The 27,938-nt window shown below is 40.0% G+C and overlaps 1 protein-coding gene across 4 annotated transcripts in view; it reads right to left on the bottom strand.

Moving 5' to 3' along the window:
• The window catches only part of NR1H4 (nuclear receptor subfamily 1 group H member 4), a 91,713-nt gene that overhangs the window by 48,884 nt on the left and 14,891 nt on the right, over positions 1-27,938 (bottom strand). For 2 of the 4 annotated variants that reach the window (XM_056118718.1, XM_056118719.1), the window contains exons 2-3: positions 23,583-23,717; positions 602-970 (exon numbers count right to left, since the gene is read on the bottom strand). In XM_056118718.1, coding sequence (XP_055974693.1) covers positions 602-970; positions 23,583-23,649 — 436 coding nt within the window. In that variant the 5' untranslated portion in view covers positions 23,650-23,717. Of the gene's footprint in view, positions 1-601; positions 971-13,305; positions 13,422-23,582; positions 23,718-27,938 lie in introns of those variants that run through there. The other 2 variants (XM_056118716.1, XM_056118717.1) reach the window with 1 other exon arrangement.

Raw genomic sequence — 27,938 nt, 5'->3', positions numbered from 1 at the left:
GGGGGCCACACCTGGTGATGCTCAGGGGTAATTCCTGGCTCTGTGCTCAGCAATCACTTCTGGTGGTGCTCGGAGGACGATGCAGGATGGTGGTAATCTAACCCAGATCAGTCACATGCAAGGCAAACACCCTACTTGCTGAACTATCTCTCCAGCCTCCTTGATATTAATTTTTTAAAAGACGAGTTTAACATTTTTCTGAGTCTGCTTCTGTGTCTCTTTTCTTGACACAGACATCATTCAACCTAAGTTCCATACAGGCAAGACCTACCCCTAAGACACATCTCTAGCCCAGTTTATCTTTATTTTTTTTTAAAAAAGCATCAAAACCCACAATTATGAATTCCTTCTGTGTGTGGTAAGAAAGAGGAACAAGTTATTTGTAATTTTCCTATTCATATTCAAGTCAAATACTCTTAACGGACGTCTCTTTGGGATCAATGACATCTTGGCAAAAGTCGTGAAAGAGGAAATGGTAATAGCCTAGTAGGAGAAAATGAGAAATGATATATGGGAAAAGAGAATAATCCGGTTCAAGGGATTTCAGCAACTACTATATTAAACTTTAAAGGAAGAAAACCGCCCATCAGAAGACACTTACCTTTGCACCCCTCACAGGTCAGAGCGTTATAATGGTATCCAGATGCTCTGTCTCCACAAACGACACACAGCTCATCCCCTTTGATTCTCCCCGCCGAGGTCCCCATCCGGGCCTTCTTTGTGACGGGGATCTCTGCTAGCTCAGTCTCTCCGGGGTAGAGCGTCTCGGGGGGCATGCGCCTGAGTTCATAGATTCCTGGGGAGTACCACTCTTCCGGCTGCTGTGGGTAAAAACCCAGGTTGGAATAGTAGGAGGATGGCGAAATCTGCGGCTGAACTTGGGGAAACGGAACATTGTTGTACTGGGAGTAGGGTTCCACCAAGTCCAGGGGCTGTCCCAGAGCTGCCGCAGCTTGTTCTGTTAGCACACCTGAAGAGAAAGCAAATCTGGCATTAGCATCCTTCCATGAGCTGAGAGCAGGTGAGTGGGAGTGAGGAGTCTGGGCTCTAAGAAAAGATGGCAACACTTCACAACTTACAGTCAACAACTTTATCCTCACAGCTATAAGAGAATAATTAATTGATAAAAAGCTCAGAAAATATCTGAAACAGACAACATACTAAATGTTCAATCAGAAAACACAAAACATGGAAAAATCAGGATTTTTTTTAAAAAAAGAAATATTTTTTAAATGACTCACTGTGGAGAAAGAAATCAATATTTCACAATAGATCAAGGACACAAAGGAAAGGTGTTTAGAAATGCAAATTATAAGTGGCTTGTGGATATACAAAAATGTGCTCACTCTTGGTCATGAGTAGCTTAAATAATTCAGCTGAAACTATAAAATAAAAAATGTGTTATCCTTCTCAAATTTCACCCTCTTGAGAAAACAGGCATTTTGGCAGAGCACAATATGGCTTAACATTTAAAATTCAAGTACTATTTTAGCCCAGCAGTTTCATTGCTAGAAAATTAATTTTAAAGATATCCTTCATTGGTTAAAAAAAATTGTGTAAAAGTTTTATTTTCAGCAGCAATATTCGTAAGAATGAGAAATGGTTCATAAATCAAATCACCATGTAGTTGTGAATTAGTGATTTAGACTGATATATGCTGATATGGAAATATTTATTTTTTACTTGAAAAAATAAACTAGAATAAAATGTCTGCTGACTTATTTTTGTTTGGGGACCGTACCCAGCTCTGCTCAGGGCTTATGCCAGATTTTGTGCACAGGGATCCCTCCTGGTGGGCCTCAGGGGACCCTATATGGCGAGAAGGATTGAAACAGGATCAACTTCATCTAAGGTAGTTTCCCCTGTGTGACTGTGCTCTCACCCTACGTGCACTGTGTGATTGTGTGCCTGCATGCACATGTGTGTATAGCAAGGCAAACTCCTGTGTTGTATAAAATTCGATGATGGGAAGCTCTGCTTTGGGGGTGAGAGAGTACACGGTCCCTTGATTGTGATTTTTGCCAAGTACATGTTATTTTAATCATTCTAAAGTAGACACTATGGGAAAGTGTGGGTGAGGAATAAAATGTCTGGATTTTATTTAACATCTTTAGTTCTCTTCTTAAAACAGAGAAAGTATTATTTTATGGGAGTATTTTTTGTGATAGCACAGCGGCAGGGCGTTTGCCTTACAAGCGGCCAACATGGCCGACCCGAGTTCGATTCCTCCGCCCCTCTCGGAGAGCCCGGCAAGCTACCGAGAGTATCTCGCCCGCTCGGCAGAGCCTGGCAAGCTCCCCGTGACGTATTCGATATGCCAGACACAATAACAACAAAGTCTCCAATGGAGACGTTACTGGGCCCGCTCGAGCAAATCGATGAACAACGGGAGGGTCTTTACCTTTTATTGAATCACCGTGAGATAGTTATAAGCTTTCATGTTTGGGTTATAATCACACAATGATCAAACACCCATCCCTCCACCAGTGCACATTCCTCACCACCAATATCCCCGGTACAGCCCCCCTTTCCCACCCTCCCTCTGCCTCCATGGCAGATATGATTCTCCATAACCTCTTTCTACTTTTGGGCATTATGGTTTGCAATACAGACCCTGAGAGGTTATCATGTTTGGTCCTTTATCTACTTTCTGCACACATCTCCCATCCTGACCTATTCCTCCAGCTATCTTTTTCTTAGTGATCCCTTCTCTATTCCAGCTGCCCTCTCCCCTTTGCTCATGAGGCAGGCTTCCAGCTATGGAGCAATCTGTCTGTACCGTATATCTACTGTCCTTAGGAGTCAGCCTCATGTTATGTTGTTTTATACTCCAAATGAGTGTAATCCTTCTATATCTGTCCCTCTCTTTCTGACTCATTTCACTCAGCATGATACTCTCCATGTCTGTCCATTTATAAGCAAAGTTCATCTCTCCTGATAGCTGCATAGTATTCCATTGTGTCGATGTACCAAAGTTTCTTTAACCAGTCATCTGTACTAGGGCATTTGGGTTGTTTCCAGATTTTGGCTATTGTGAATAGTGCTGCAATGAACATATAGGTACATATGTCATTTCTACTGTGTTTTTTTGCATTCTCGGGATATATTCCCAGAAGTGGTATTGTGGGTCATATGGAAGCTCAATTTCTAGTTTTTGAAGGACTGTCCATATTGTTTTCTAGAAAGGCTGGACTAGTGGGCATTCCCACCAACAGTGAAAGAGTGTCCCTTTTCCCCCACATCCACACCAGCACTGGTTGCTTTTGTTCTTTTGAATGTGTGCCAGTCTCTGTGGCGTGAGATGATATCTCATTGTTGGTTTGATTTGCATCTCTCTGATAGCTAGTGATGTGGAGCATTTTTCATGTGCCCTTTGGACATTTGTATTCTTTTTTGAGGAAACTTTTGTTCATTTTTTCTTCCCATTTTTTGATGGTTTTGGAGGTTTTTTCTTGTACAATTCTACTAGTGTCTTGTATATCCTAGATATTAATCCCTTATCAGATGGGTATTGGGTAAATATTCTTTCCCATTCTGTAGGCTCTTTCTGTATTTTGGTCACTGTTTCTTTTGAAGTGTAGAAGGTTCTTAGTTTGATGTAGTCCCATTTGTTTATGTTTGCTTCCACTTGCATGGTCAGTGCTGTTTCATCCTTAAAGATGTTTTTAGCTTCAATGTCATGGAGAGTTATGCCTACATTTTCCTCTATGTACCTAATGGATTCATGTCTGATATTGAGGTCTTTAATCCATTTTGATCTGACTTTTGTGCCTGGCATCAGACAGAGGGTCAGACTTCATTTTTTTTGCAGGTAGCTATCCAGTTTTTATTTTATGGGAGTATTTTTTATATCTTCCTCATTTGTGGATGTAAGGATTAGATGAGATAATGTTTGTCAAGAGTTTCTTTTTTTTTTAAATACAAGAGGCTTCCAGTTTGAGGTATAATTGACATACAACATTATATTAAGTTTCTGGTGTACAGTATGTTTCCATGTGTTTCCATGGTAGAGGGGTAGCAGAGCACTGTTATGTACTTTCGGAAAATAATAAACACTTGAGATCGCCCTGAAGTAGACCAAAGACATGAAAACCACATTCTTCTGACATGCAAATCCTGACTTCTTTTGGAGAGCAGAAACTGAAGCACCATGTAGAAGCAGAAATCCACAACCCCACAGAGAGAAGGGTGGCCCCCTCAGATAAGGAGGAACTATGGAAAAACCTATGAGATTATGAAGGGACCATCAACAATGCAAGGGATGTCACTGTGAGAAGACCAACAATACTGCAAGACTTTCTTATGACAATGCCCAGATTAACTTCTATGTAGCAAAGCTCAAAAAAAAAAAAGGTTTTGGAGGAATTGTGTAAAAGTTCCTCCCCAAAGCTGTTTGGGGCTTGCTCTTCAAGCCCGGGTTCTCCCTTGAATACATATCTCACGTACGTGTCTCTGTGTCACTTTGCTGGCTTTTTCCACTCTGAAGATGTTGTGTTCTCTCTTGAATGTGTACTTCCTCTCTTTCTTTCCCCTCACCTCTTTCTAAGGAAGTTTCATTTAATAAAAGCTATCATGCTTCTCAGGGGCCATCTACCACAGGCTGCAAAACAACTGGACATCAGGCTTGTGAGCCTTGCAGGAAGTGAACACTCATGCCGTGTAGCTGACTTTGCCATTCCTGATCCAAGTCAGCCAATTCCTGAGCACTGGCGGACGAGGTGGGTACCGCAGAGAAGTGCCAGTACTTCTCCTGAATCTACTTCCCTTGCTCCCTGTTTTACCTAGTCACCACACAAAGTGATCACCATAGGTTCATATGCTAATATTAATGTCTGTTCTTGGGAACTTTAAAGATCTGCTCCCTTAGCAACTTCAAAAGTGCAATTCAGTAGTTTTTAAACTTTTGCTTTGATTGTAGTTTAGGTAACATGGTTACAATAGCATTCATGTTTATGGTTTTGATACTAAAAGTGAATTCACCTTCACAACCATGAAAGTTTCTCCCCCACCCAACCCCTATCCTCATTGCCACCAATGTCTTATGTCACATTTGCCTCTTTCTCCCCATACTCAGTTCCCTTCCCTCATTGCTTGGTAATCTCAGTTCTGTAGCCCAAGACCAAGAGTTAGTTATTTGATACTATTTCCTTGTTTTGTTTCTTCTCTATATACCACAGATGGGTGAAATCCTCCAGTATTTGACTTTCTCTAATTTGACTAATTTTGCTTAACATAATGTCCTCCAGTTCTACCCAAGTTGCAGCAAGCCACAAGATTTCATCTGTTGTAACAGCTGCATAGTATTCCATTCAGTCTCTTTTATATCATAACTTCTTGATCCATTCATCTCTTACTGGGTACTGTCTTGTTTTTATCTCCTGGCTGTTGGACTTAGCGCTGTAATGAACATAGGTGTGCACATATATTTTCCAGTTACAATCCAGTATTTTGAAGTATAATTACCAAGCTGCATATTACAAACTTTAGAACAAAGTGTTTTGCTAAATGTTGACACACAATAAGTGTTCAGTAAATTATAGCTGGCATGAGAATAGGAATAATAACTACTATTCCTACTATGAAGTAAACCCCTGACCTAGAGAGGATCAAAAAAATGGAAGCTATCAGGTTGGGTAAATACTTTTATTTTCCTAGAAAATACACTATGGCAATTTAGAAATGTAAATATTTACATTGTGCATGATTTACATACAAAATAAAATTATAGGAGAGTATGGATATGTCAGGATGGAGCAATAGCACAATGGTAGGGTGTTTGCCTTGCACGCAGCTGACTTGGGTGACCCTGGTTTGATTCCTTTGCCCCTCTTGAGAGCCCGGCAAGCTTCTGAGAGTATCTCGCCCTCATGGCAAAGTCCGGCAAGCTACCCATGACGTATTCGATATGCCAAACACAGTAACAACAAGTCTCACAATGAAGATGTTACTGGGCCCACTCAAGCAAATCAATGAACAACGGGAGGACAGTGCTACATGGATATGTCTGATTTTTCAAACTAGGCAATTCTAAACTAAAATTTAAACTTTATAGCTTATGAATAGCAATATTTAAAGCAAATTAAAGTTTTGACAAATTTCAGTTATTGCAGCAGCAAATTTGATATGAAAATCCAATTTCAGAGACTCAAATGAAATAACACATAGGCACAGTTTCTCATCTCAAGTCTCTGGGGTTCCATGAGTTTGGTATGTTTGTGTATTGTGGAGCAGAATATAGTATAATTCCTCCATAGCACAGTCTGGAATGGAACCCAGAGTCAAACACAGCAGTATTTTCCATGGTGAAATATATGTGTATTCATATATTTCTAAAAAGAATACATCAAGGTTAGGAAATAACCTCAAATCAGATTTTATTTATTTATTTATGGTGTGTGTGTGTGTGTGTGTGGTGGTGGTGGTGGTGGTGGTGGTGAGAGTATTCCCAATCAGTATTCAAGGAGCTTGGTGCTTGTTCCCAGCAGTAATCTGCCAATTGAACCAGACAGTTCAATGCTAGGGTCTGAGGATGTTGTGCTCCCCAGGCTCAATAGGGCCATATCCAGTGGTGCTCAGGAGGCCACGTGGTGCTACTAGGGTTCATTTCATTGCACGCAAAGCATGTGCCCAACCACTAAGTACCACTCTCTCTCTTTTTTTTCTTTTTGGGTCACACCTGGCAATGCACAGGGGGTTACTCCTGCCTCATGCACTCAGGAATTACTCCTGGCGGTACTCAGGAGACCACATGGGATGCTGGGATTCGAACCTGGGTCAGCCCAGGCAAATGTCCTACCCACTGTACAATTGTTCCAGTTCCACACCACTCTCTTTGGCCCCAGATTTTATTTTGTTCCAAAATAAGTTCGTGCCAAACTTTAGGAAGAACATTTCATTTTCAAAACTTTTGGAATTTAGAATTGTCCACTAGGGGGTTGTGGATCTTTACATTTTACTTGTGTAGAGTTCTCAGCACTCAAACGAAAGCTGGTATTATTGTTCTTACTATTCCAATCAGAAAAGTCTGGTAGTTTTCTGGCACTTTCCCAGGCACTTGTAGATTCATTTTGCTCCCTCACACTCCTCTCAGAAGTGGGTCATTTTATTCTCTCCACTTACAAATGAGTAGCTGGAGACAGAGTTCAGCAGCTTTACTTTTGCCTTTGTAAGTAGTTGGGTTTGAACTTGAGAGTCTGACTTCAAAGCCCTGGGCTGAATTGCTCTACTCTGGGATAATTTCCTATGTGGAATGCTTTAAAGTTGCATAGTAAAAGCCTTTTTTCTCTCACTCACTGTACTTGAGCTTCTTACTTCCTTCAATACCTTCACTTGCAGGGAAAGCACCACACAGTTCTACCCTTTTTTTCCCCAGCCATTTCTTGTGTTCTGATTTCCCTAGCTCTTGTGCTTTGCTGCTTCCTGACTCAGGGGCTTTCACATGCTGCCCCCAGAGCCCAGACCCTCCCATGGCACAACCATTCCTGTGAGAGCTTAACAAATCTCTTATGTTTAACTTTCCCTATAAGTTCTCTGTAGGCATCTGGGAATTCTGGTTCTGAATCTAGTGATCCAGTACCTACCCACACTGCTTGGGCTTGCCTTTGGTCATCAGGAAAGAGAAGAGTCTATGCAGATGGTCTTCCTTCCATTTCTTCCCTCCCTTGCCTGCTTGCCCGCCCTCCCTCCCTCCCTTCCTTCTCTCTCTCTTTGTCTCCAGATCTCTCTTATTTTGTTTATTTTTGATGCTGGGATAGAACTGAGGGTCCAATACATTCACCATAACTGCTTTACCACTGAGCCACATTCCTGGTTCTTCAAGTTTTCTTATTTTTTTTTAGCACAACCAGCAGTGCTCAGGTATTATTCCCGACTCTGTGCTTGGGGTTACACCTGGAAGGGCTCAGGGAACCATATGAGATGATGGGGATCAAACCTGGGTCAACCACATGCAAGGCAAGCATGTTACCGGCTGTACTATGGCTCAGGCCATAGACGTTTTATTTATTTATTTTTTCACTTCTAAAACCTTCCAAGGAATTTCTACAGTAGTAAAGTGAAGTGCATTAATTTAAATGTTTGCTGCAAAGAATGTGTTTGCATTGATCCAGGAAATGATTGACAGAACAAAAATTATACAACCTCAGTGCAAAAATTAATTTCCTTTTTTTATACTCAACTTATCCATATAAAAGCGGCACTGAATTAGTATATATGAAAGACAGAACGCTTTGACAATAGACAAAAAAGTGGAAAAAAGTAAAAATATGGAGTTAGGGGGCTGGAGAGATAGCACAGCGGGTAGGGTGTTTGCCTTGCACGCAGCCAACCCGGGTTCGATTCCCAGCATCTTTTATGGTCCCCTGAGTACCTCCAGGAGTAACTCCTGAGTGCAGAGCCAGGAGTAACCCCTGTGCATCGCTGGGTGTGACCCAAAAAGAAAAAAAATATGGAGTTATTTTAGAGAAGATAAAAGACAAGCAAAATCTTGATTTGTTTCCTAACAAATATGACTAAAATTTTTTTGGAGTGAAGAGGATTGAAATAATACTTAAATATAATTAAAACAGTAGCTGCATTTACATTTATACTTTTATTTTGGGCCGGAGAGATAGCACAGCGTGTAGGGCGTTTGCCTTGCACACGGCCAACTTGGGTTCAAATCCTCCATCCCTGTTGGAGAGCCCGGCAAGCTACCGAGAGTATCCTGCCCTCACGGCAGAGCCTGGCAAGCTCCCCGTGGTGTATTTGATATGCCAAACACAGTAATAACAAGTCTCACAATGGAGATGTTACCGGTGCCCGCTCAAGAAAATCAATGAACAATGGGAGGACAGTGCTACAGTGCAGTGCTACTTTTATTTTACTGTCCAACAGATATTATCCCTAATCAATGCCCTCTCTCTGCCCCTCTACCCCAGTTTCTTTTCTTTTTTTAAAAAAATTTTTATTAGTCAACACCATGAGGTACAGTTGTAGACTTACAAATTTTTGCGCTTGGGTTTCAGTTATACAATGATCAAGTACCCATCCCTCCACCAGTGCCCATTCTCCACCACCACTGATCCCAGTATCCCTCCCACCTCCCATCCCCCCATCCCATCCTGCCTCTGTGGTAGGGCATTCCCTCTTGTTCTCTCTCCTTTTGTCTACCCCAGTTTCTTTCCATTAATTTATCAAGTAAGGTTAAGCAACTTGCCAGAGGTCAATCAATTAATGACCAAATTTGGATTCTGTGAAATCTAAGAAATGTATACTTTTTTCTCCTTATGTGATGATTTTTATATCTCTGAGCATTCTTGCAACAGAGAATTTTTTTCATAATCAGAAAATGCAATGGAGCCCCAATTTAAGTTAGATAATAATATTCTATTATATCTTTCTCTGAGATCAGCTTATTAAAACAGAAAATTTTCACAAAGACACAAATAATATGACATGAAAACAAAAAAAAGGTATGACTATGAGGAGAGTACAAAATATATGTTCAATAACACTTCCATTGCCAAATGATATCTATTTTTAGATCTTCACATTGTGTCCACCCAATCCCCACAGAACAGGGATGACAAATACACAGAAAACTTACAATAAAATATCAGCAGGGCCAACATAGTTCCAAATGAAGGTACTAGAACAACTTCCATTATGAACTGTGAGACTTGGAAAGATTGTCCAATACATTTTTCTGTAAAATGGAGCTATTAATACCCTCTCAGAGGTAGTTCAGATCTAACACATGATTGAATAAGTTGAGTTCCATAAGAAGACATGTCTAATTTCTAAAGAACCTGAAAAACAATGACAAATCCTTGACATTGGACTACACCATTTACTGAGTAGTGGGAAGGTGGGGTGAAGATAAGAAGAGAGTAGAAGTGACAGAGTAACAGTGGTAGAGGGGTGCAGGCATATTGAAAGTTGGGGGGTACAGTCATTTTGTAGACAGATAACATAAACCTTAATAACTTCATGATAACCACATAAACTATAGTAGCACTGTAGCACTGTCCTCCCATTGTTCTTCGATTTGCTTGAGTGGGCCCAGTAGCATCTCCATCGTGAGACTTGTTGTTATTGTGTTTGGCATATTGAATACATCTTTTTTTAAAAAAAGAAGCTGGCAAAATCTTGATTTGAATGATTATGAATAGCCAATTAGTAGCTTATAGCCTATTGGTCTGTTTTGATGACAAAAGTCACAGATAGTTCTTTACTTACAAAAGCAAACTGAATGCTTGCTATTTGCCAGACTATTTATATTGACTCAAAAGATACAATAGTGCACAAGATAGATATAAAATGTAGAGAAAAGAACCCAGAGTCAGTTGTGTTGGGACAGGGGCATGAAGTCATTGGGGTGGTGGCCAGGGCAGGGAATGTCATGTTGGGACAAAGCCAAGCAAATAAAGGAATTTTCAGACAGAGAATAAGAAATAGGAGCTTTATATGCTTTCTAAAAATGTAAGTTTATTTATACTTTAGTACAATCTCGGAGGACTGTACATTCATATATTACAATCTAGACTTGTGACTTTTTAAAATCAGTCTATCAAGCCACAGAATGATTTGGGTCATTTAATATAACAGGGAAGTTTTTAAATGAGATTTTAGGGAAGCGTTCTTTTTACTTTACTTTTAATTTTTATTTATTTTTAAATTTGGGGGCCATACCCAGGGGTGCTCAGGGCTTAGTCCCTGAAAAGGCAACCAAATTCTCTTGGGTAGAGAGCTTGTCCTTGAATGGGTGTTGTTTACCGGGACATTCTGGGTGACGGACATGTTCTCTACCAATGAAATAGCCACTCCGCACATGAGGATACTGAATGCTTGAAATATGATAAACTTAATTCTAAATGGCACCGAATCTTAAGTAATTGAACACTCAAAAGCAGCCACATGTGGTTAGTGACCGAGTAGTAGATCAGATTAGTACCAGGAACACTTGCTCCTCACCTCTCAGGTATTTTCTGATGAGCCTAAGAGACAATTCAGATTCCATCCAGTTTCCCACCCCTCACACAATGCTAAGCAAAGTAAATGTTTGATGAATGTCTGTTGAAAATGTCTCATGAATGGAAACACAGCCTCCCTGCCTTCCTTTATTTTCTAAGGCAGCAGGATTTCTTGATTCCGTGATCTGACTGCGTTTGTGAAGTAGTTTGCTCTGCTCTGGGCCGGACCCTTCTGATGCTTGTGTTGTTCCCTAACTGGTCAGCTGACCACCCTGGCTCTGGGAGGTCTGTCCCAATTTCCTCAGGCAGAAAGACTCTCCCTGACCTCTGTCTATACCTCCACTGCTGCACTTAGGAGAAGCAGGTATTATCCTTTTGGTCAGACGGGCCTGTCTTCCACAAGGAACTTGAGGTTCGAGACAGACAGGAAAGGCCTATTATTGCAAACCTGTATTCAACTCCCCCACAGCCAACTAGATGTATGAGCTTGGGAAAGATACCCAGTGTCTTTAAGCTTCTGTGATTTCCTTTATAAACTAGAATCAGACCATCTCTATTCAAGAGGTTGCAGCAAAGAGAAACCAAGACAACCAACCTAAACTATGTAGTGCCCGATACCACAGAAACAGTGATTGCAGTTTTGTTATTGTTGTGGTTAGTCTGTAAACTCCTCTGGGGAATAGATTCCCTGTTTGCCCCATTCTTGGACTGTTGCACAAGCCTGACACAGCAGCAATGTTTAAAAATGTTTGTGAAGCTGAAATGAACAGAAAATTTTTCCCCAGCTCTCAATTCATTTCCATTTCTAAAATCAGTGGGAGATACTATTAAGCATCAGATTTGGACAAAATGGTGGGTTGTCAAATTCATGTTCAAAAATAAGTTCAAAATTGTAATTATTACAAAATAATTCATTTTACTTATAGTTGGGCACTTAAGGGATAAGATTCTGTTGTACAAAAAACTAATAAAAATGGTATCATGTATTCTATGCTTGAATTATAATCTGGTACACTTTGAGAAAAATAAGTAGTCTCTGCCTGATGATAAACTCTTACTCATCTGCTTTTCCATGAAGTGTCAGGAGAAATTGGCTGTGAAACTGTCAGCACACTAACCTTTTTCAATCTGTTTTACTCAGCACAACCCATACTTTAGAATGCATCTTATATCGTGACCCCTGTATACATATGTAAGGATAACGGAAACAAATCTTCCGTGAAATAACACTTATTTGCACTACTTGAAATGTAGGCTGACAGTTTTTTAAATCTACTTTCTTCTACTTTATCCTAGTTTTTTCCCCTCTCCTTTATCCTAGTTCTTATTTTTAGTTTTTGTTTTGAGGTGCTCAGGGCTTACCCCTGGCTCTGCACTCAGGGGTCACTCCTGACGGGGCCCAGAAATCATATAGAGGTCCAGAGATTGAACCTGGGTTGTCCATATGCAAGGCAAATACGCTGCCGGCTGTACTATTGCTCTGGCCCCTAGCCTAGTTTATAATGCTGGTCACGAGTCACAGAATAGATTCCATGACCACTGGGATCTGAGCCTTGCCATTTTGGAAACACTGTCTTAAACGCTGTTGTAAAATTCTGTTCCAAATGTACACATGTTAGATCTGTCTAGTATTTAGCATGGGGGGCAGGTGGAGATTGTGCTAATTTTATATAACATCCTATGAGAACATTGAGAAAAAGCATACTTCGGTTTCATCCCCCAAAAATACACACTTGTAGAACCTTATAAAATTCACCTCGTGAAACCTTAATTAATAAAGTTACTGTAAACCATAGTACCTTAAAAAGGGGTGGGGATTAAAAGTACCTGCCATAGAGACAGGCGGAGGGGGAAGGGGGAGGGAAATTGGGACATTGGTGGAGGGAGGTTGACAGTGATGATGGGTTGGTATTGGAACATTGTATGCCTGAAACTTTTTCATCAATAACTTTTTAAATTACAGTATCTTAACAAAAAAAACAATTTTAAAGTAAAATTGTAAAGGCATTTTATAATGTAAAAAAATTTCACCTCTGCAGTGCCTCATCCCAGTCACAATCACCTCACCTTGGTCTTATGGTTCTGACTGAGTATCGCTGACAGAGATGTTATTCTCTCAAACATCTGTACAGCAGGACCAGTGTTTGCCTTACACACAGCAGCACCCCAGCTTGTTTCCTGAGCCCCACCAGGAGTGATCCCCGAGTGCGAAGCCAGGAGTCAGCCTTGAATACCACTGGGAGTGGCACAAAAACAACAAAAATTGAAGAAGAAAACAAAACCCAAAGTCTTCCACATTTCCTTAGCCAAGTGGCCAAAGCCCAATGCAGGGCACCCAGGAATAGTGTCCTACCTTTTGAAGGCTTCAGGCTCATCATTTCCATGAGAAATCCAGAGTCTGTGTGGCTATGGTAAAGACTATTTTGAATTGGGTTGTCTAACTCCTGAAACTGCATTACCATGCTTAGCTTATTCCCAGCAACTGAAAATGAGACTAGGTAAGGAGTGACAGAGGCCAGAGGTTGTGTGGTTTACTGATTAACTTCAGGACAGAGCAGAATATTTGTAAATGTTTATGAGAAAAGTCCTCGATGCCAAATTGCCTAGTAAGCTGGAAACCAGTCTCTTAGATAAACATTTGGGGAGCACTCTTCCAGGTGAAGAATACTTAGAGGGTAGGTTTCTGTTGGGTGGCCCTGAAAGTGGATTTGGGGGTCAAGTGCCATGCTCTAAGGTCTTGACATTTGTTGCTCTCAGAAAGCTTCAGAATGGTGTCACTGGGCAATGTCAGGAATCATTAAAGCATAAAGCTTAATGGGTGAAAGATAATACAGTACAGTGGTTAGGGTTTGTGCCTAGCATGCACCCAACCCGGGTTCGATCCCTGATACCAAATGGTACCCCAAGCATTGCCAGGTGCAGCTCTGGGTCTCCCTGAGTTCCTTTATGTGTGGCCTTGGAGAGTCCAGCACCCCTGGAGTGGCCCATGGAATCACTACCAGGCTTGGGCAAATCACAGTTTGGGGCCCTTGCATTGAACAACTGGTCTGATTGACCAAGAATTGCCCACAAAGTGCCCAGGTTTCCTGAGAACATGCCTGGGAGGCCTGCCTCCAAAATATCACAATAAGCAAAGGCTAAAGAGTGGGTAGTTTGGACAGTAAACTAATCTGCTTTATATCCAGCATAACAGACTGAATTGCCTCCCTCAAAAGCTGGTATGCTGACATTCTACCCCATGCCCAGTAGCTCAGAATGTCACCTTATTTGGACACACAGGGTTTTAATACAAGTAAATTAACTTTGAAGTCCACACAAGGTTTTAATAAGTAAATTAACTTTGCAGGCACACACACAGGGAAGACAATGTGTATAGAGACAGAGAAAAGTTCATCATCTACACACCAACTAAATAGGGCAGGATCAAACTTTCTTGACTATGATGATCACTCTTCCCTAAAGAAGACATACAGATATCTATAAGGCATCTAAATAGTGTTCGTTGTTACATGATATCAGGGAAATGCAAATCCAAACAATGAGATATCATCTCACACCAGTGAGAATAAAACCTAATCAAAGACTGTAAGCAACCAGGGTTGGTGGGGAGACATGAAAAATGGACCCTCTCTCACCATTGGTGGGAATGTCATCTAGTTCAGTCTCTTTGGAAACAGTATGGAGATTTTTCAAAAGAGTAAGAAAAGAACTCCAGTATGACCCAGAAATTCCATTTCTTGGCATTTACCTCCCAAACACAAAAAACATTAATTTCATAAGATATAAGCATACCTATGTTCATTGCAGTGCTGAGTGCAATATCCAGGATATGGAAATAGTCCAAATGTCCAGTGACAGGTGAACGGATAAAGAAGTTGCGGTATATATGCGTATACACACATACACACACACTGGAACACTAGGGACTTTAAGAAAAGATAAAATCTTGCAGTTGTAATGTGCATGGAACTAAAGGAAATCATGTTCAGGAAAATAGGACTGAGGGAGGATACATGCTAGGTGAACTTGCTCATCTGTGGTGAATGAAGAGACAAAACAAGGGAATAGACAGTACCAAGCAATAACAAACCCTTGACCTTGGATTATAAAGTTCAGATTACCAAGCAGTGGGGGGAAAGGTGAGGAGGAATGAAGATGGAAATTAGAAGTGACAAAGGCACAGTGGTGAGGGGAGTGGTAGAGTATTCAGCAACTTTGTACACCAACACCATAAACACTGACACCACTGAAACTAAATATATATATATGTGTGTGTGTGCGTGTGTGTGTGTATAACTATATACTATAAGTTAAAAATAAATGATAAACAAATAAAACCTCTCGGCCCTCAGAAGGAATGTCAGAAGAGACTCATCAGATGTCTAATTTTTGGACTGTTAGCTTCCAGAACTGTGGAATGATTTTTCTTTTGTTCAAGCCATCTGATCTATGATGCAGCAGCTTTGGCTGACAAACATATCTCTTAGACCATGAACAAATTCTGAACCATTTTTTGAGTTTGGTTTTCTTAAGAAAGTGGGACTGATTAGCATATAACCTCACTGAATTATTAGGAAAGTTTGATAAAAGATTATTTATAAAATGCTTAGCACAAGTGCTTGGCTACCCACTTCTATTATATGGAAGTTCTGGTTGTTCAAATTTGAACTCATACTTTTTTTTATTCATAAATTTCTTTCAGCAGTGTCCACTGTAGCACTGTCCTCCCCTTGTTCATTGATTTGCTAGAGCGGGCACCAGTAACATCTCTATTGTGAGACTTGTTGTTACTGTTTTTGGCATATCGAAGATGCCACGGGAAGCTTGTCAGGCTCTGCAGAGTGGGCAGGATACTCTCGGTAGCTTGCTGGGCTCTTTGAAAGGGACAGAGAAATCAAACCCGGGTCAGCCACGTGCAAGGCAAACGCCCTACCCGCTGTGCTATCGCTCCAGCCCAAATCTCTTATTATATTTTATTTTTTAAATTTAATTTAATTTTTATTATTTATTAATTTAATTTTTATAAAGTTGCTCACAATAGTTAATTACATTTATATTTTTGAGTCAGAATAATTTCTGTGGCTTAATTTTTGGGAAAGAGGACTTTTTAAAAAACGTTTATTCTTTTAACGTCTCCATTGGAGACTTTGTTGTTACTGTGTCTGGCATATCGAATACGTCACGGGGAGCTTGCCGGGCTCTGCTGTGCGGGCGAGTACTCTCGGTAGCTTGCTGGGCTCTCCGAGAGGGGCGGAGGAATCGAACTCGGGTTGGCCATGTTGGCTGCGTGCAAGGCAAACGCCCTACCGCTGTGCCAGTTTATTCTTGGGGCTGGAGCGATAGCACAGCAGGTAGGACGTTTGCCTTGCACGCAGCCAACATGGCCAACTCGGGTTCGATTCCCAGCATCCCATATTGTTCCTCGAGAACTGCCAGGAGTAATTCCTGAGTGTATGAGCCAGGAGTAACCCCTAAGCATCGCTGGGTGTGACCCAAAAGGAAAAAAAATGTTTATTCTTTAATTTTTTTAAATTAATCACCTTACACTACACAGTTGCAAGGTTGTTCATGATTGGGTTTCAGTCATACAATGTTCAATTACCCGTCCCTTCACCAGTGTATATTTCCCACCACAATGTCCCCAGTTTCTCTCTGGCCATCCTCCTCACCTCCTATCCCCTATCTCCAACCTGCCTCTAAGGCAGACACTTCTCTCTCTTTCTCTCTCTTCCTTCTTCTCTCTCCTTTTGGACATTATGGTTTGCAATACAGATACTGAGAGATTATCATGTATATCCCTTTACCTACTTTCAGCACTCAGTTCTCATCCAGAGCAATCATTTCCAACTCTCGTTGTCATAGTAGTCCTTTCTCCATCCTAACTGCCCTCTCCTTGCCCTTCCACTTGTGGCAAGTTTCCAATGGACCAGTCCTCTTGGCCTTTGTTTTTAATGCCCATGGGTATTAGTCTCATATTATGCTTTTGTTTATATTCCACAGATGAGTGAAATCATTCTGTCTGTCTCTGGAAGAGAAGGCTTTAGAACAAGAAGACTCCACACTCCACAAATTCTGGGCTTGACACCTGGGATAAGGCAGCCAGACTTCTATCTAACCCTCAACCAGTCTCTCAGCTCCCATGGGCCCCATTTGTCTATATTGACAAATGGATGAATCTCTGATAACAACTCCTGTAATACTTCCCTTTAGGACTGCTTTTGAAGGCAAAGTGGCACAGTAAAGATGAAAACTGTTTTAAAAGGCAAAGTGATCTATATAAATATGACATCCATATCTGACTATTCCTACAGCCTTTGCAAGTTTATAAAGTGGCTTGACATACAGTATCACAGTTGCTCTAACTTGTCCCATTGAGAAAGGTATTATTGATAAGGTCCTCTATCTTCTGCCTTATTTTATAGGTTTACAAGGCAGCTCAGTGAGCTTACATGCCCTACAGGCACCCAGTTAGTAAGAGATAAAGCTAGGACTGTAACTCAAGTCTTCTGATTCAAAATATTATGGGTTAAAACCTACTTATTTGATATGAAACTAAAGCAGATAATTTAGTATGTCTAAATATCTATGTTATCACCAGAACAAAGTGAATAAACAGCAAGGAGTCAAGGTGACAGGAGTGCTGTGAGAATCAACCTCTGTGACAAATAGTCACAGAGCACCAATGGTGAGCCAGGCATTCTCCTGAGAATGCTATTAAGTTTGGCAATTTATTTGCTCAGAATTAATCAGTGGCTTCTTAGGGATTGAACCAAGGAAATCTAATGGCAAACCTTAAATTATTTAACATGACAGCCAACTTGCAGAAAGTAATCAAGAAATGAAGCTGCTGTCACTATCGATCACACTTATTTTTATTGCTGTAAATGTGTATGTCTGCCATCCAATTTTGCACTTATCTGTTCTTGGCTTGATTATTTTGTGTGCTCTTGAGGACTGTTTCTCAGCCTCTGTGTTTGACAGCCAGGCTGGGGTGGCAATAGACTCACCCAGCAGCAGGCCAGTTTACCTAGATTTCTTTCCTCAGTGAATGCCTTTTTCAACTCCTGCATGCCCTATCTATAAGAAGCAGCGATGAATTAGAGGGAAAAGGCTCAGCCAGCATTTCCTTCTCCCGTTTCTTTCTCTCTCTTTTTTTTTTCTTTGCTTTTTAGGTCACACCTGGCGATGCACAAGGGTTACTCCTGGCTCTGCATTCAGGAGTTACTCCTGGCAGTGCTCAGGGGACCATATGGGATGCTGGGAATTGAACCTGGGTGGGTCGGCTGCATGCAAGGCAAATGCCCTCCTTGCTGTGTTATCTCTCCAGCCCCTCCCATTTCTTAACCTCGTTAACAAGAGTATCTAATCTGAGACTCATAGCATAAGAGAGCTAAAACCCAAATCAGGTGAATTAACAGAAGTCTAAGAGACTACAAAAATTTGTGATGAGATGTGGATAAAAGACTGTGGGAAGGTGTTGGGGAGATAGCTCAGGGGTCAGAGGTCCCTGCATAATGACTCAAATTTGATGCTGCCAGATCCAATGGCCTTCCAAGCACCATCAGATGAAGCTCCAATGGCTCCTAAGCACCCCAGTGATAACCCTGTAGACATGACCACCCTCCTCTGATGTCACTAGCCCAAGCAGAGAACCATACATCCAACTTCTGTACCACTTGGTGTAGGTCCAGGACCACCACTTTAGAAGGACCCGGGACCCCTCACCCCACATAAACTATGGTGATATATATTTAAATTTTGTTAAAAGTAAAGTGCTTGGGGGAGATGGGGCATGAGAGGGATACTGGGATTCGTGGTGGTGGAAAATGGGCACTGGTGGAGAGATGGGTACGTGATCATTGTATAATTGAAACCCAAGCACAAAAATTTGTAAGTCTACAACTGTACCTCATGGTGTTTCACTAATAAAAATTTAAAAATAAAAAAAGTAAAGCTCTTTTTCATCTAATCCAATAATCTCTCTCCATCTCTTAAAAATTTTGTTTTAATTCACCTATCAAGTCAGAATTATATTAACGTAGGTTGAGTTTGGTGAGATGGAAAAATGCCTAAAATCAAATATCAGCACTATTTCACTAAAGTTACTTCTCAAGAATATAAATTGTATTTTGAAACATCTTCCATGTCTGGAAGATTCTTTTAACCAAAATATATAGGTGAAAACAGATTCTAAAATTAATATCTTCTAATAAAAAGAAAACTACCAGGAGCCAAAGAGCATAAAGAGCTGGGAGAAGTGAAAGTAATGAGAAGCTGCTAATAGAAATGGAATATGATAATAAAATTATATGAGATGTACTACCTTTCACTGGCCAGGGTCTCATTCCGAAGGGGACTTTTAGGTGAAATAGTGGAAACAATACAAAAATGTGAATTTCCTAGTTGTTGTTAGCAATGCTGTAATGCTCAGTTGAGAAAAAACATATGTTTCTTTCTTTGAAGCCTCCTAAAACTTATTTACATACTGTTGGTTTTTGTGGCTACTTGAAAATTCTTCACACTCAACAATGTTAGGATAAAAAGAACTTGCTTCTTTAATAAGTAGAGTGGTGTTTAATCATTTCAACAATTTAAGTTGGGACAAATACATTTCAAACTCTAGATTGATTGTAATGATTTTTTCTGCCTTGAAGTTTAAGGACCAGTTTCCCAAAAGGCCCATTCAGTTCTTCTATCCAGCTATTAAACAAGGGTTAGTACTATTCCCATTTAACAGGGGAGAAAGCAGACGCCCAGAGCCTCAGTTGCCTCCAAGACTTTCTTTCAATTTTATTGCTCGATTCCACTCACATTCAGTGTACTTTTCCAATGTCACTTGGAACATGAGTTATGTGAGCATAAAACTGTTACCTTCTCTTATTTATATTATCCTAGGACTAGCATGCTTTCTAATTTACTTAATCTTTGAAATACTGTGATTTTTGCATTATTAACCACAGTTTGTTGAGGCACACCTTCATCTTAAATAAATTATCACCTCCTACCTATTCACTATGTCAAACCATGGGAAGTCACGGACTTTGTCATAATTATCTTTTATTATGCACTAATTACATAAAGACTCTACCTTCTTTCATCAGAGAAACCTTTCTAAATCAAGTAAATTAATCTTTGACTAAGTTTTCTGGCTTGTAAGATCTCCCTAAGGAAAGGAGAAAACTACCTGTGAAAACACCATATACCAAGTTGGATTGAGTTATCACAGGATAGATTCTGGACTAGATTTTTCAAAGAGGTGTGTCGGCGGAATAAACTAAAGCACATCACCAAATGATCCTAGCCCTGTTTCTACCGTTCCATTTTATCCAAGTTTCTTACCTTGTTTGCTAGAAGGATCAGCCTAAGAAATAGAACTGGAGAGCAAATCCTCACTTCCCCATCCCCACCATAAATCTTAGTCTAACAGGAAATCACTCCCCAGCTCCGGTGAGATTGTCACATCCTTTGGCCTACCCAGTGCTCCTTTCAGTAGTAGCTGTAGCAGAAGACTCCCTACAAGCTCAGACTTACCTGATACTGACAGTCTCTCATTTCTGTGGCATGCTTTTGTGTGTGTGTGTCTCTTTCTCCCTCTCCCTTTCTGCACAGAACTTCTCCAATACTGCACTGAATTGCAAAAGCACAGTCCAGAAGGGCAAGGGAGTTCTTGTCCCCAGGGACCACTCTTCACCAGAATCCAGTTAGTAACTGTCAGTCCCAGCTCCCTTAGCACACAATTGTTTATGCAACCTCAGTAGAGTCAAGCTTCCTTTGACTACAGCAATGACCTTGCTAATCCAACTGCTCATGCTTCTCTTTCTTCCTCCTCGTCCTTTCTTCTTTTCCCAAGATACTCTCTGATCTAATCTGCCTGCATGCGACTTCCCCCTTAAATTAAGCTTTGGGGAAAAGAGGGCCTACAGCCCACTTTGCAAGAGGCTCACTCAAGAGGTCACTGATATCTCCAGTGTCCATTAGTGAATGTCCAGCAGTATTTGTTGAATTGTTTTTACATCACCTTCCCAATGCCTTAAGGATTTGACCCTTATGGTAACCTATAGACAAGCTTGGGGAACATTCCTACTGGTCACTTCACATGTCGGTTGAGTACTGCTGAGTCCAAATCACTACTTTTTGACAAGGTAAACTATTTCTGGATTCAAACTTAGATAGGCTCCTGGAGTTTCCAATATATTAAGCTCTTCTTAACCATGCTGGTTAATGGAAATGTGGGGAATAAAATAATTCTCTAGACATTTTCCCTTGACCGACATAAAAATAAGAAGATAAGACCATTGTAAGTGCATTCCAGACTTTGGGCTTTTGCTATTATCCCCACCAAGAATGTTTTTGACTCCTTTCCTGCCCCCTGCTCCCACTACTATGGAATCCAGGGACTTCATACATTCATATGCTCTACCACTAGCTCTACCACTGAGTAACATCCCTGACCATTCTTGACTTCTTATCTGTTGGTCTCAGCCCAATTGTCATTTCCCCAGAGGCTTTCTACACCTGTTGGAGCAGCCCATCCTTCAAGTTAGTACGATACCATCTTGCTTTGTTTTTATAGGATGATATTATTTTATCTATCTGCATAATTATTATCTGTCCACTACTAAGGTCTTACCTTATTTCCTGTTCTATTGCAACACGTGACTTATAATCAGGTGTCAACATGAGGATTGAAGAAATGATAGCTATCCATAGTTTAAACTATGAACTTCATTTGCCCTCATAACACTTGATGACTGATTTTGGTCATCTAGTTCAAAAACCCTTGGAAAATAATTCAGCTCTCTAGTTTATTGAGGCCATAAGTTAAAACTGAGGTTAATTTTCATCTGATGCATTTGTTTGAAGTGAGCAACTTCTTGACAAACATTTGATTATTTCCTCCCAGGTACAAATCAGACTTAAATGAATGGATTGGTTTCATAACGATGATACCAAACTTTAGATTGGAGATATTAACGTGCAACGGTAAAAAATGTTCAAAGCAGGAAAGAAAATTTTGGTTTCGATTTTGACTTTGGTTTGGGGGCAAAGCACAGGTATGCTCAGAACTTTCTATCAGTAGGGTTTGGGGGACTCAAAGTTGTGCAGGGGATCGAATATGAGTTCACTGTATGCAATACCCTCTTACCTAAACATCTGTACTATTTCTCTGACCCAGGAAAGTAAATTTTTATATGACAAAAATAACCTTCATGGGAAAAAATATCCTTTATTTATGGCATGCACCAGTGACTCTAATTGTCCTTCTAAATCTGATGAGTAGAACAAAAATATGTTACATACAGTAGTATTTGTATTGTCGTATATGTAATATAGTAGACATAGAATTCCTCTAGAGGGAGGCCACAATCAAACAATTAAGTGTCCAGTAGAAATGTAGACCCTCCTCGTTTACTTGACGTCATCCACAAGATAAAGAAAAGCCTTGAAATAAGATGTGTAAAACTGTTGGATAAATGACATTTCTTTTATAAATAATTACTGCTGCCTTTTCACTCTGAGAGTTATTAAAAAGCATCTCTTTTCCCCCTAAATGTTTTTTCTTTTTCCTTTCTGTTATGTATCATTTGATTCTTATTTATCAAGTACACACTAGGATTAATAAAATATTATCTCTTTCCTTAGATGCTCTGATATTGTGGACAGGCGTAGGTATAACATGTAGAGCAGTAACATAGACAATAACCTCTCCTTGGGAATTGTCTGATAAACTATCACACTCTAAGGTGCTAATGACTAGTAGATAATAACAGAATATTAATCAACATCTCCCAGGGACATCTGCAAATAAGCAGGAACAGAGACTTTCACACATTAAATTTTGTTGAATTGGGAGTGTTTGCGTTTTCACTATCTTAATCTACCATGGTCCAGATAATAATCCAGAGTGAGAATTGAGCAATCCATACCTACTAGCAGGATTCTTATATGAAGGGAAAATAAGAGCAACAAAAAGCTTCCTTGTCCCACCCAAAATGTCCTACCCTGCTGACTCTTAGGCAACATTCCCAATTGAAATGCTTTATAATAAAATGTTTTCCCTAAATGCATAAAGTAGAGCAATATATCAATTTATGATATCATCTCGTTACAGTTCTACAGAAAACAACTTAGTACAATTTGATCTCAATCCAACTTAAGTGACTAATCTTGACACAGTGCCATATGTCCCCCAGGAATGGAAGAATCATATAAAGGAAACCTATAGCACAGCTATAATCTAAGAAACTCCAGCCTTTGATAGGTACAATATTAAACCAAAAGACTCATGATTTCATATTTTAGTACATGCTATTATAATACTAGGATTAACCTATTGCAGGGATTCATTTCTACTCCCAGTTCTGTTAATTATCTATGACCTTGGATAAGTCACAAAGCTCTCTGAGTCTTGAAGTCCTCATCTATAAAAAAAAAAAAGACCAATAGGTTCAACAAATCCAAGGTCCAATCTGCCACTTAGCTTGCAAAGTAGGTAACATTTATTGAACATGTAGAAGGAAGAAAAATGCTTCCTGGACTCTGTTGGATTCATTACGCAGTTTTTTTCCTTCTTATGTTTCCCAGTTGCAATTTGCTTTTACTTTGATCCAAATGAACTTGTCAACTTACCAAATAAATTGTCAGAAAGAGAAAATTCATCTGTGGCAGATAAGTGGGAATGTTCAATGAGATTCATTTTGGATCCCAATCAGACTTTTCTGTTGGCAAATGCACTTCTACCATGGGTGTCATCAAAAGAAAACTCTGAAAAGCAAAAAAGCAAGTAGAGAGAGTGAGGAGGTGGCTAAGAGAAAGGTGGGGGGAAGCTAATTTTAAAAAAATACAATGGTTCTCTTTTGGAAACATTTCCCCACAACATTTCTGTATGCAGTTGTTCTCAACTTTCCTTATTTTACACCTCTTTTGGACTTACAAGTGTCCTAGGTAAATACTTTTAGAAGAGATACTTTCTAATTTATCTGGGGAAACACCAACTATTCTCATTTGAATGCCAGCATTTAGTAGGATGCACGTGGAACCCAGTGGTAGAGACCTCGCTGTGCATTTGTGAGGTTCTTGGTTTAAGTGCTGCACCACATAAAGTTTCTTTTTTTTAAACATTTGAAAGATTTGGGCAAGATGATATTTTTGTTACATTTTTATTTCTTTTACACGTGGGGAGGAGGAGATAAATGCAAAAGCCTTTATGCTTAACAAAACTAGCCAGAAAGAGAAAACTGTAACTAACAAGGCAAATGAATTTGAATTAGTTAAGCACAACAAAAAGAACTGATAGACTACAGAAATTAAAAGGTGGTTACCAGAAAACATGAAAGGAGGTGGGGGCTGGAGCGATAGCACAACGGATAGGGTGTTTGCCTTGCACACGACTGACCCAGGTTTGATTCCCAGCATCCATAAGGTCCCCTGAGCACCGCCAGGAGTGATTCCTGAATGCAAAGCCAGGAGTAACCCCTGAGCATCACCGGGTGTCACCCAAAAAGAAAAAAAATAAGATGAAAGGAAAGGATGCTGGGGGAGGCAGCGGAGGGGTCAGTTTACTGGTATGAATGGCATTAGAACTTCAGAAATAGGTAGGTGAGACATATACATGTAGAGAGAGTGGTATGAAGTTATATAGCATTGTATACTTATATAGAACTGTAAACCTGAAACTTATATAACATTTAAAGCCTGTGTTAAATCAACAACATTTCATATTTTTTAAAGGCCTTGAATTTAAGCAAGATGGAATTGGTGATTTACTATTTTAAACTTGATACTAAAGTTGACATCTGTTGCAAAGATCAAAGTCATTGAAGACCACTGCTTACTGGAATTTTCTTAAGAAGACATCATGTCAGCAGATCAAAATTCCAGGAAATGATCACCACTTCCCCACCCCACCACACACGAAGATATTTACTTTTCCTTTTTTAAAGAAAAATTAGGGAACTTGCATTTTCAGTTGCATATATTTGGTCATACATTTGGGATAATAAAAAGAAGTTGTGGTAAAAATAAAAAGAATTGTAAATCTTACCCAAATGCCTGAAGTTTCACCCTAGAATAGATAGAAAGAGTCCAAGAACCCAAGAGAAGTATTGCTCACTTTTAGAAATACCTCTAGACCTTTGCTTCATCCTTCCAGTCTGTCTTCTATCTTCCTGAAGAAGTAATTTGAAAGATCAAAGAGTGAAAAGGTGTGCCCTCAAGACTTCTTTCCCAAGGTTTTTTTTTAAAACGTGATTTTAAATTATTCTTATCTCGTGACCATTGAGAAATCATTCTTTTTACAAATAAGTATGTTTGCTGCTCAGGAAGAGAATATAGGATTTTTGTTGAACAAATATTTATTTCATTAGAACTTCTTTACTATTTGTATCACCATTTCTTTCCTGTTGATTCAGCAGAATGCCCCAATTTAAAGAGAAATGAGTTTGTACTATATCTGGCTTCAGGGAAATTTGTTCATTCAATTCATTGAATTTGCATCGCAAGGAAAATTTATTGAAGACTTGTTCTGTGCTAATTTATGTGTTAAATCATTGAAGTTAAAGTGGTAAAATGGGAAAAAGCCTCTATAGTTCATTACAGCAAGCTTAATAAGGAATAGATACATTTAAAATGCAATAAAATAAATACAGATAATTATGTTATTATGAAAGTTGCTATAAGCAAAGATTGGGATTTTTGTATAGAGATAATTGGATCTAAAAAATGTTAAGAGATAGAAAAGTATCTAAGAAAAATAAGATTTCAGGGGGGAAATTTAAGATAGAAAAATACTAGGGCAAATCTTATTGATGACATTGAAAAGGGGGAGGAGGAAAATGGATAGAGGGAAAAGAGAAGAAGAAGAAGAAGAAGAAGAAGAAGAAGAAGAAGAAGAAGAAGAAGAAGAAGAAGAAGAAGAAGAAGAAGAAGAAGAAGAAGAAGAAGAAGAAGAGGAGGAGGAGGAGGAGGAGGAGGAGGAGGAGGAGGAGGTGGAGGAGGAGGAGGAGGAGGAGGAGGAGGAGGAGAAGGAAGGGGTATGAGGATGGGGGAGAATGAGCAAGCAAGAGAGGAGAGAGAAAGAGAGTAAGAGAGAGAGATTCCTATGAAAAGGATACAGACTCACTCCATGGTGAGAATGCAGATAGTGTGGTACTCTTGGTCAACCACAGCAAGATCAAAGTCTAATTGTCTACTAAAACAAGAGACTTGCTGGAAGAAAATCCAACCCAAAGTAAGATCAGGATTGTGATCCTCATTTCAAAGCAAAGACTCAGTTGTTAGAGGAATGTACAATTCTTAATGTCACAAAGGTGTCTGCGCCATTTGTGCTAGACTCAACAGGCCTTCCTGCCAGTCTGAAGTGAAAAAAGGAATGTGTTATAAATAAAACCCAAGTCTGGAAACATTAAGTATAAGCTAGACCCTTCCAGAAGAATACATCTCACAGGAGAGAGTCCTCATTTCAACTCTCTCCTCACCTTCAAACAACTGCCACAGCGCAGTGGGACTTTGATCCCAATAGGACTCTAAGGGGCCTATATGGGTCAGTTGTGAAAGAGCATGAGCCAGAGTTGCCACCATTCCTGGAGAAGTGCCCAGCAGATAAATTGTGTCCACTAGTCAGGCACTACATTCCCGCATGCACCCCAAAAGTAGAGGAAGTGACCATAGTAGAGTTTATAATAACCTGTGAAGATGAGAAGATAGTCCTGAAATACTTTGGTAAGGGAGAGCAAAGTGGGCGCTGAGCAGTATCTAAGAATCCTACAGAATGCCCAGTAAAAGTGGGGTTGGTTCTATTAGTGGGAACTCATTAATACTCACAAGCTATTTCAGGACTCGGGAAATTCAAATTTCATGTACGCATATGAATAATGTATGTATAAACTCAGTGATAATAGTTATATTTATTACTTAGCTATAATAGCACTGTATAGCACTGTCCTCCCATTGTTCATCGATTTGCTCTAGTGGGCACCAGTAACATCTCCATTGTGAGACTTGTTACTGTTTTTTGCATATCGAATACGTCACGGTTAGCTTGCCAGGCTTTGTCATGAGGGCGCGATACCCTGGGTAGCTTGCTGGACTCTCCAAGAGGGGCGGGGGAATCGAACCAGGATTGGCCTGGCCCTGGCTAGCTACATGCAAGGCAAACACCCTACCCGCTGTGCTATCGCTCCAGCCCATTATCTATGACAATCGCACATAGTTAGCTATTATCAGGGTCACAATTTTTTGTCAAATGTACAAACTTGCAATCTGATTTTATAGTCAACACCTACAACCTGTTGTAATAAATAAGTTGAAGAGCTCCTCAAGATTCTCACAGCAATAATATACAAGAATCAATAATGTAGAATTGGAAATTATTTTCTAACATTCAACCCAAACTTATCTTCTGTAACTTCTGATCAATTTCCTCTGGACTTTTAAAAGATTTCAGGTCTGTGTATCTACCTTTACTTAACCTTGTACTTTTACTAAACTTTTTAAAATTTACTTTTTATTTTAGGCACTGTGGTTTACAATACTGTTAATGATAGGGTTTCATGCTTAACACTTCAAGCACTACACTTTGTCGAGTGTCTCCCATCCACACTGTCTTATCTCTTATATGCCTCTAAGTTTTTTTTTCTTTTTGGGTCATACTCGGCAATGCACAGGGGTTACTCCTGGCTCATGCACTCAGGAATTACTCTTGGCAGTGCTCAGGGGACCACATGGGATGCTGGGAATCGAAGCCAGATTGGCCGCGTGCAAGGCAAATGCCCTATGCACTGTATTATTGCTCCAGCCCCCCCACCCCAAGCTTTATATTAAACACCAGTTATTAGTTTCTGTTGCCTTTGGGCGTTTGTTATACCTCTGCATTGTTTCTTTATACACACTTATGAGAAAGATCATTCTGTGTCTGTCCTGCTTCTGACGAACTTCACTCAATATGATACTCTCCAGATCCATGCATGTAGTAGCAAATTGCTGATT

Source organism: Sorex fumeus, unplaced genomic scaffold (genome assembly GCF_029834395.1).
Source record: "Sorex fumeus unplaced genomic scaffold, SorFum_2.1 ptg000003l, whole genome shotgun sequence".
NCBI classification, from domain to species: Eukaryota; Metazoa; Chordata; class Mammalia; order Eulipotyphla; family Soricidae; genus Sorex; species Sorex fumeus.
Note: the sequence above shows the minus strand (reverse complement) of the source record. Positions and strands in the feature narration are given on the sequence as shown.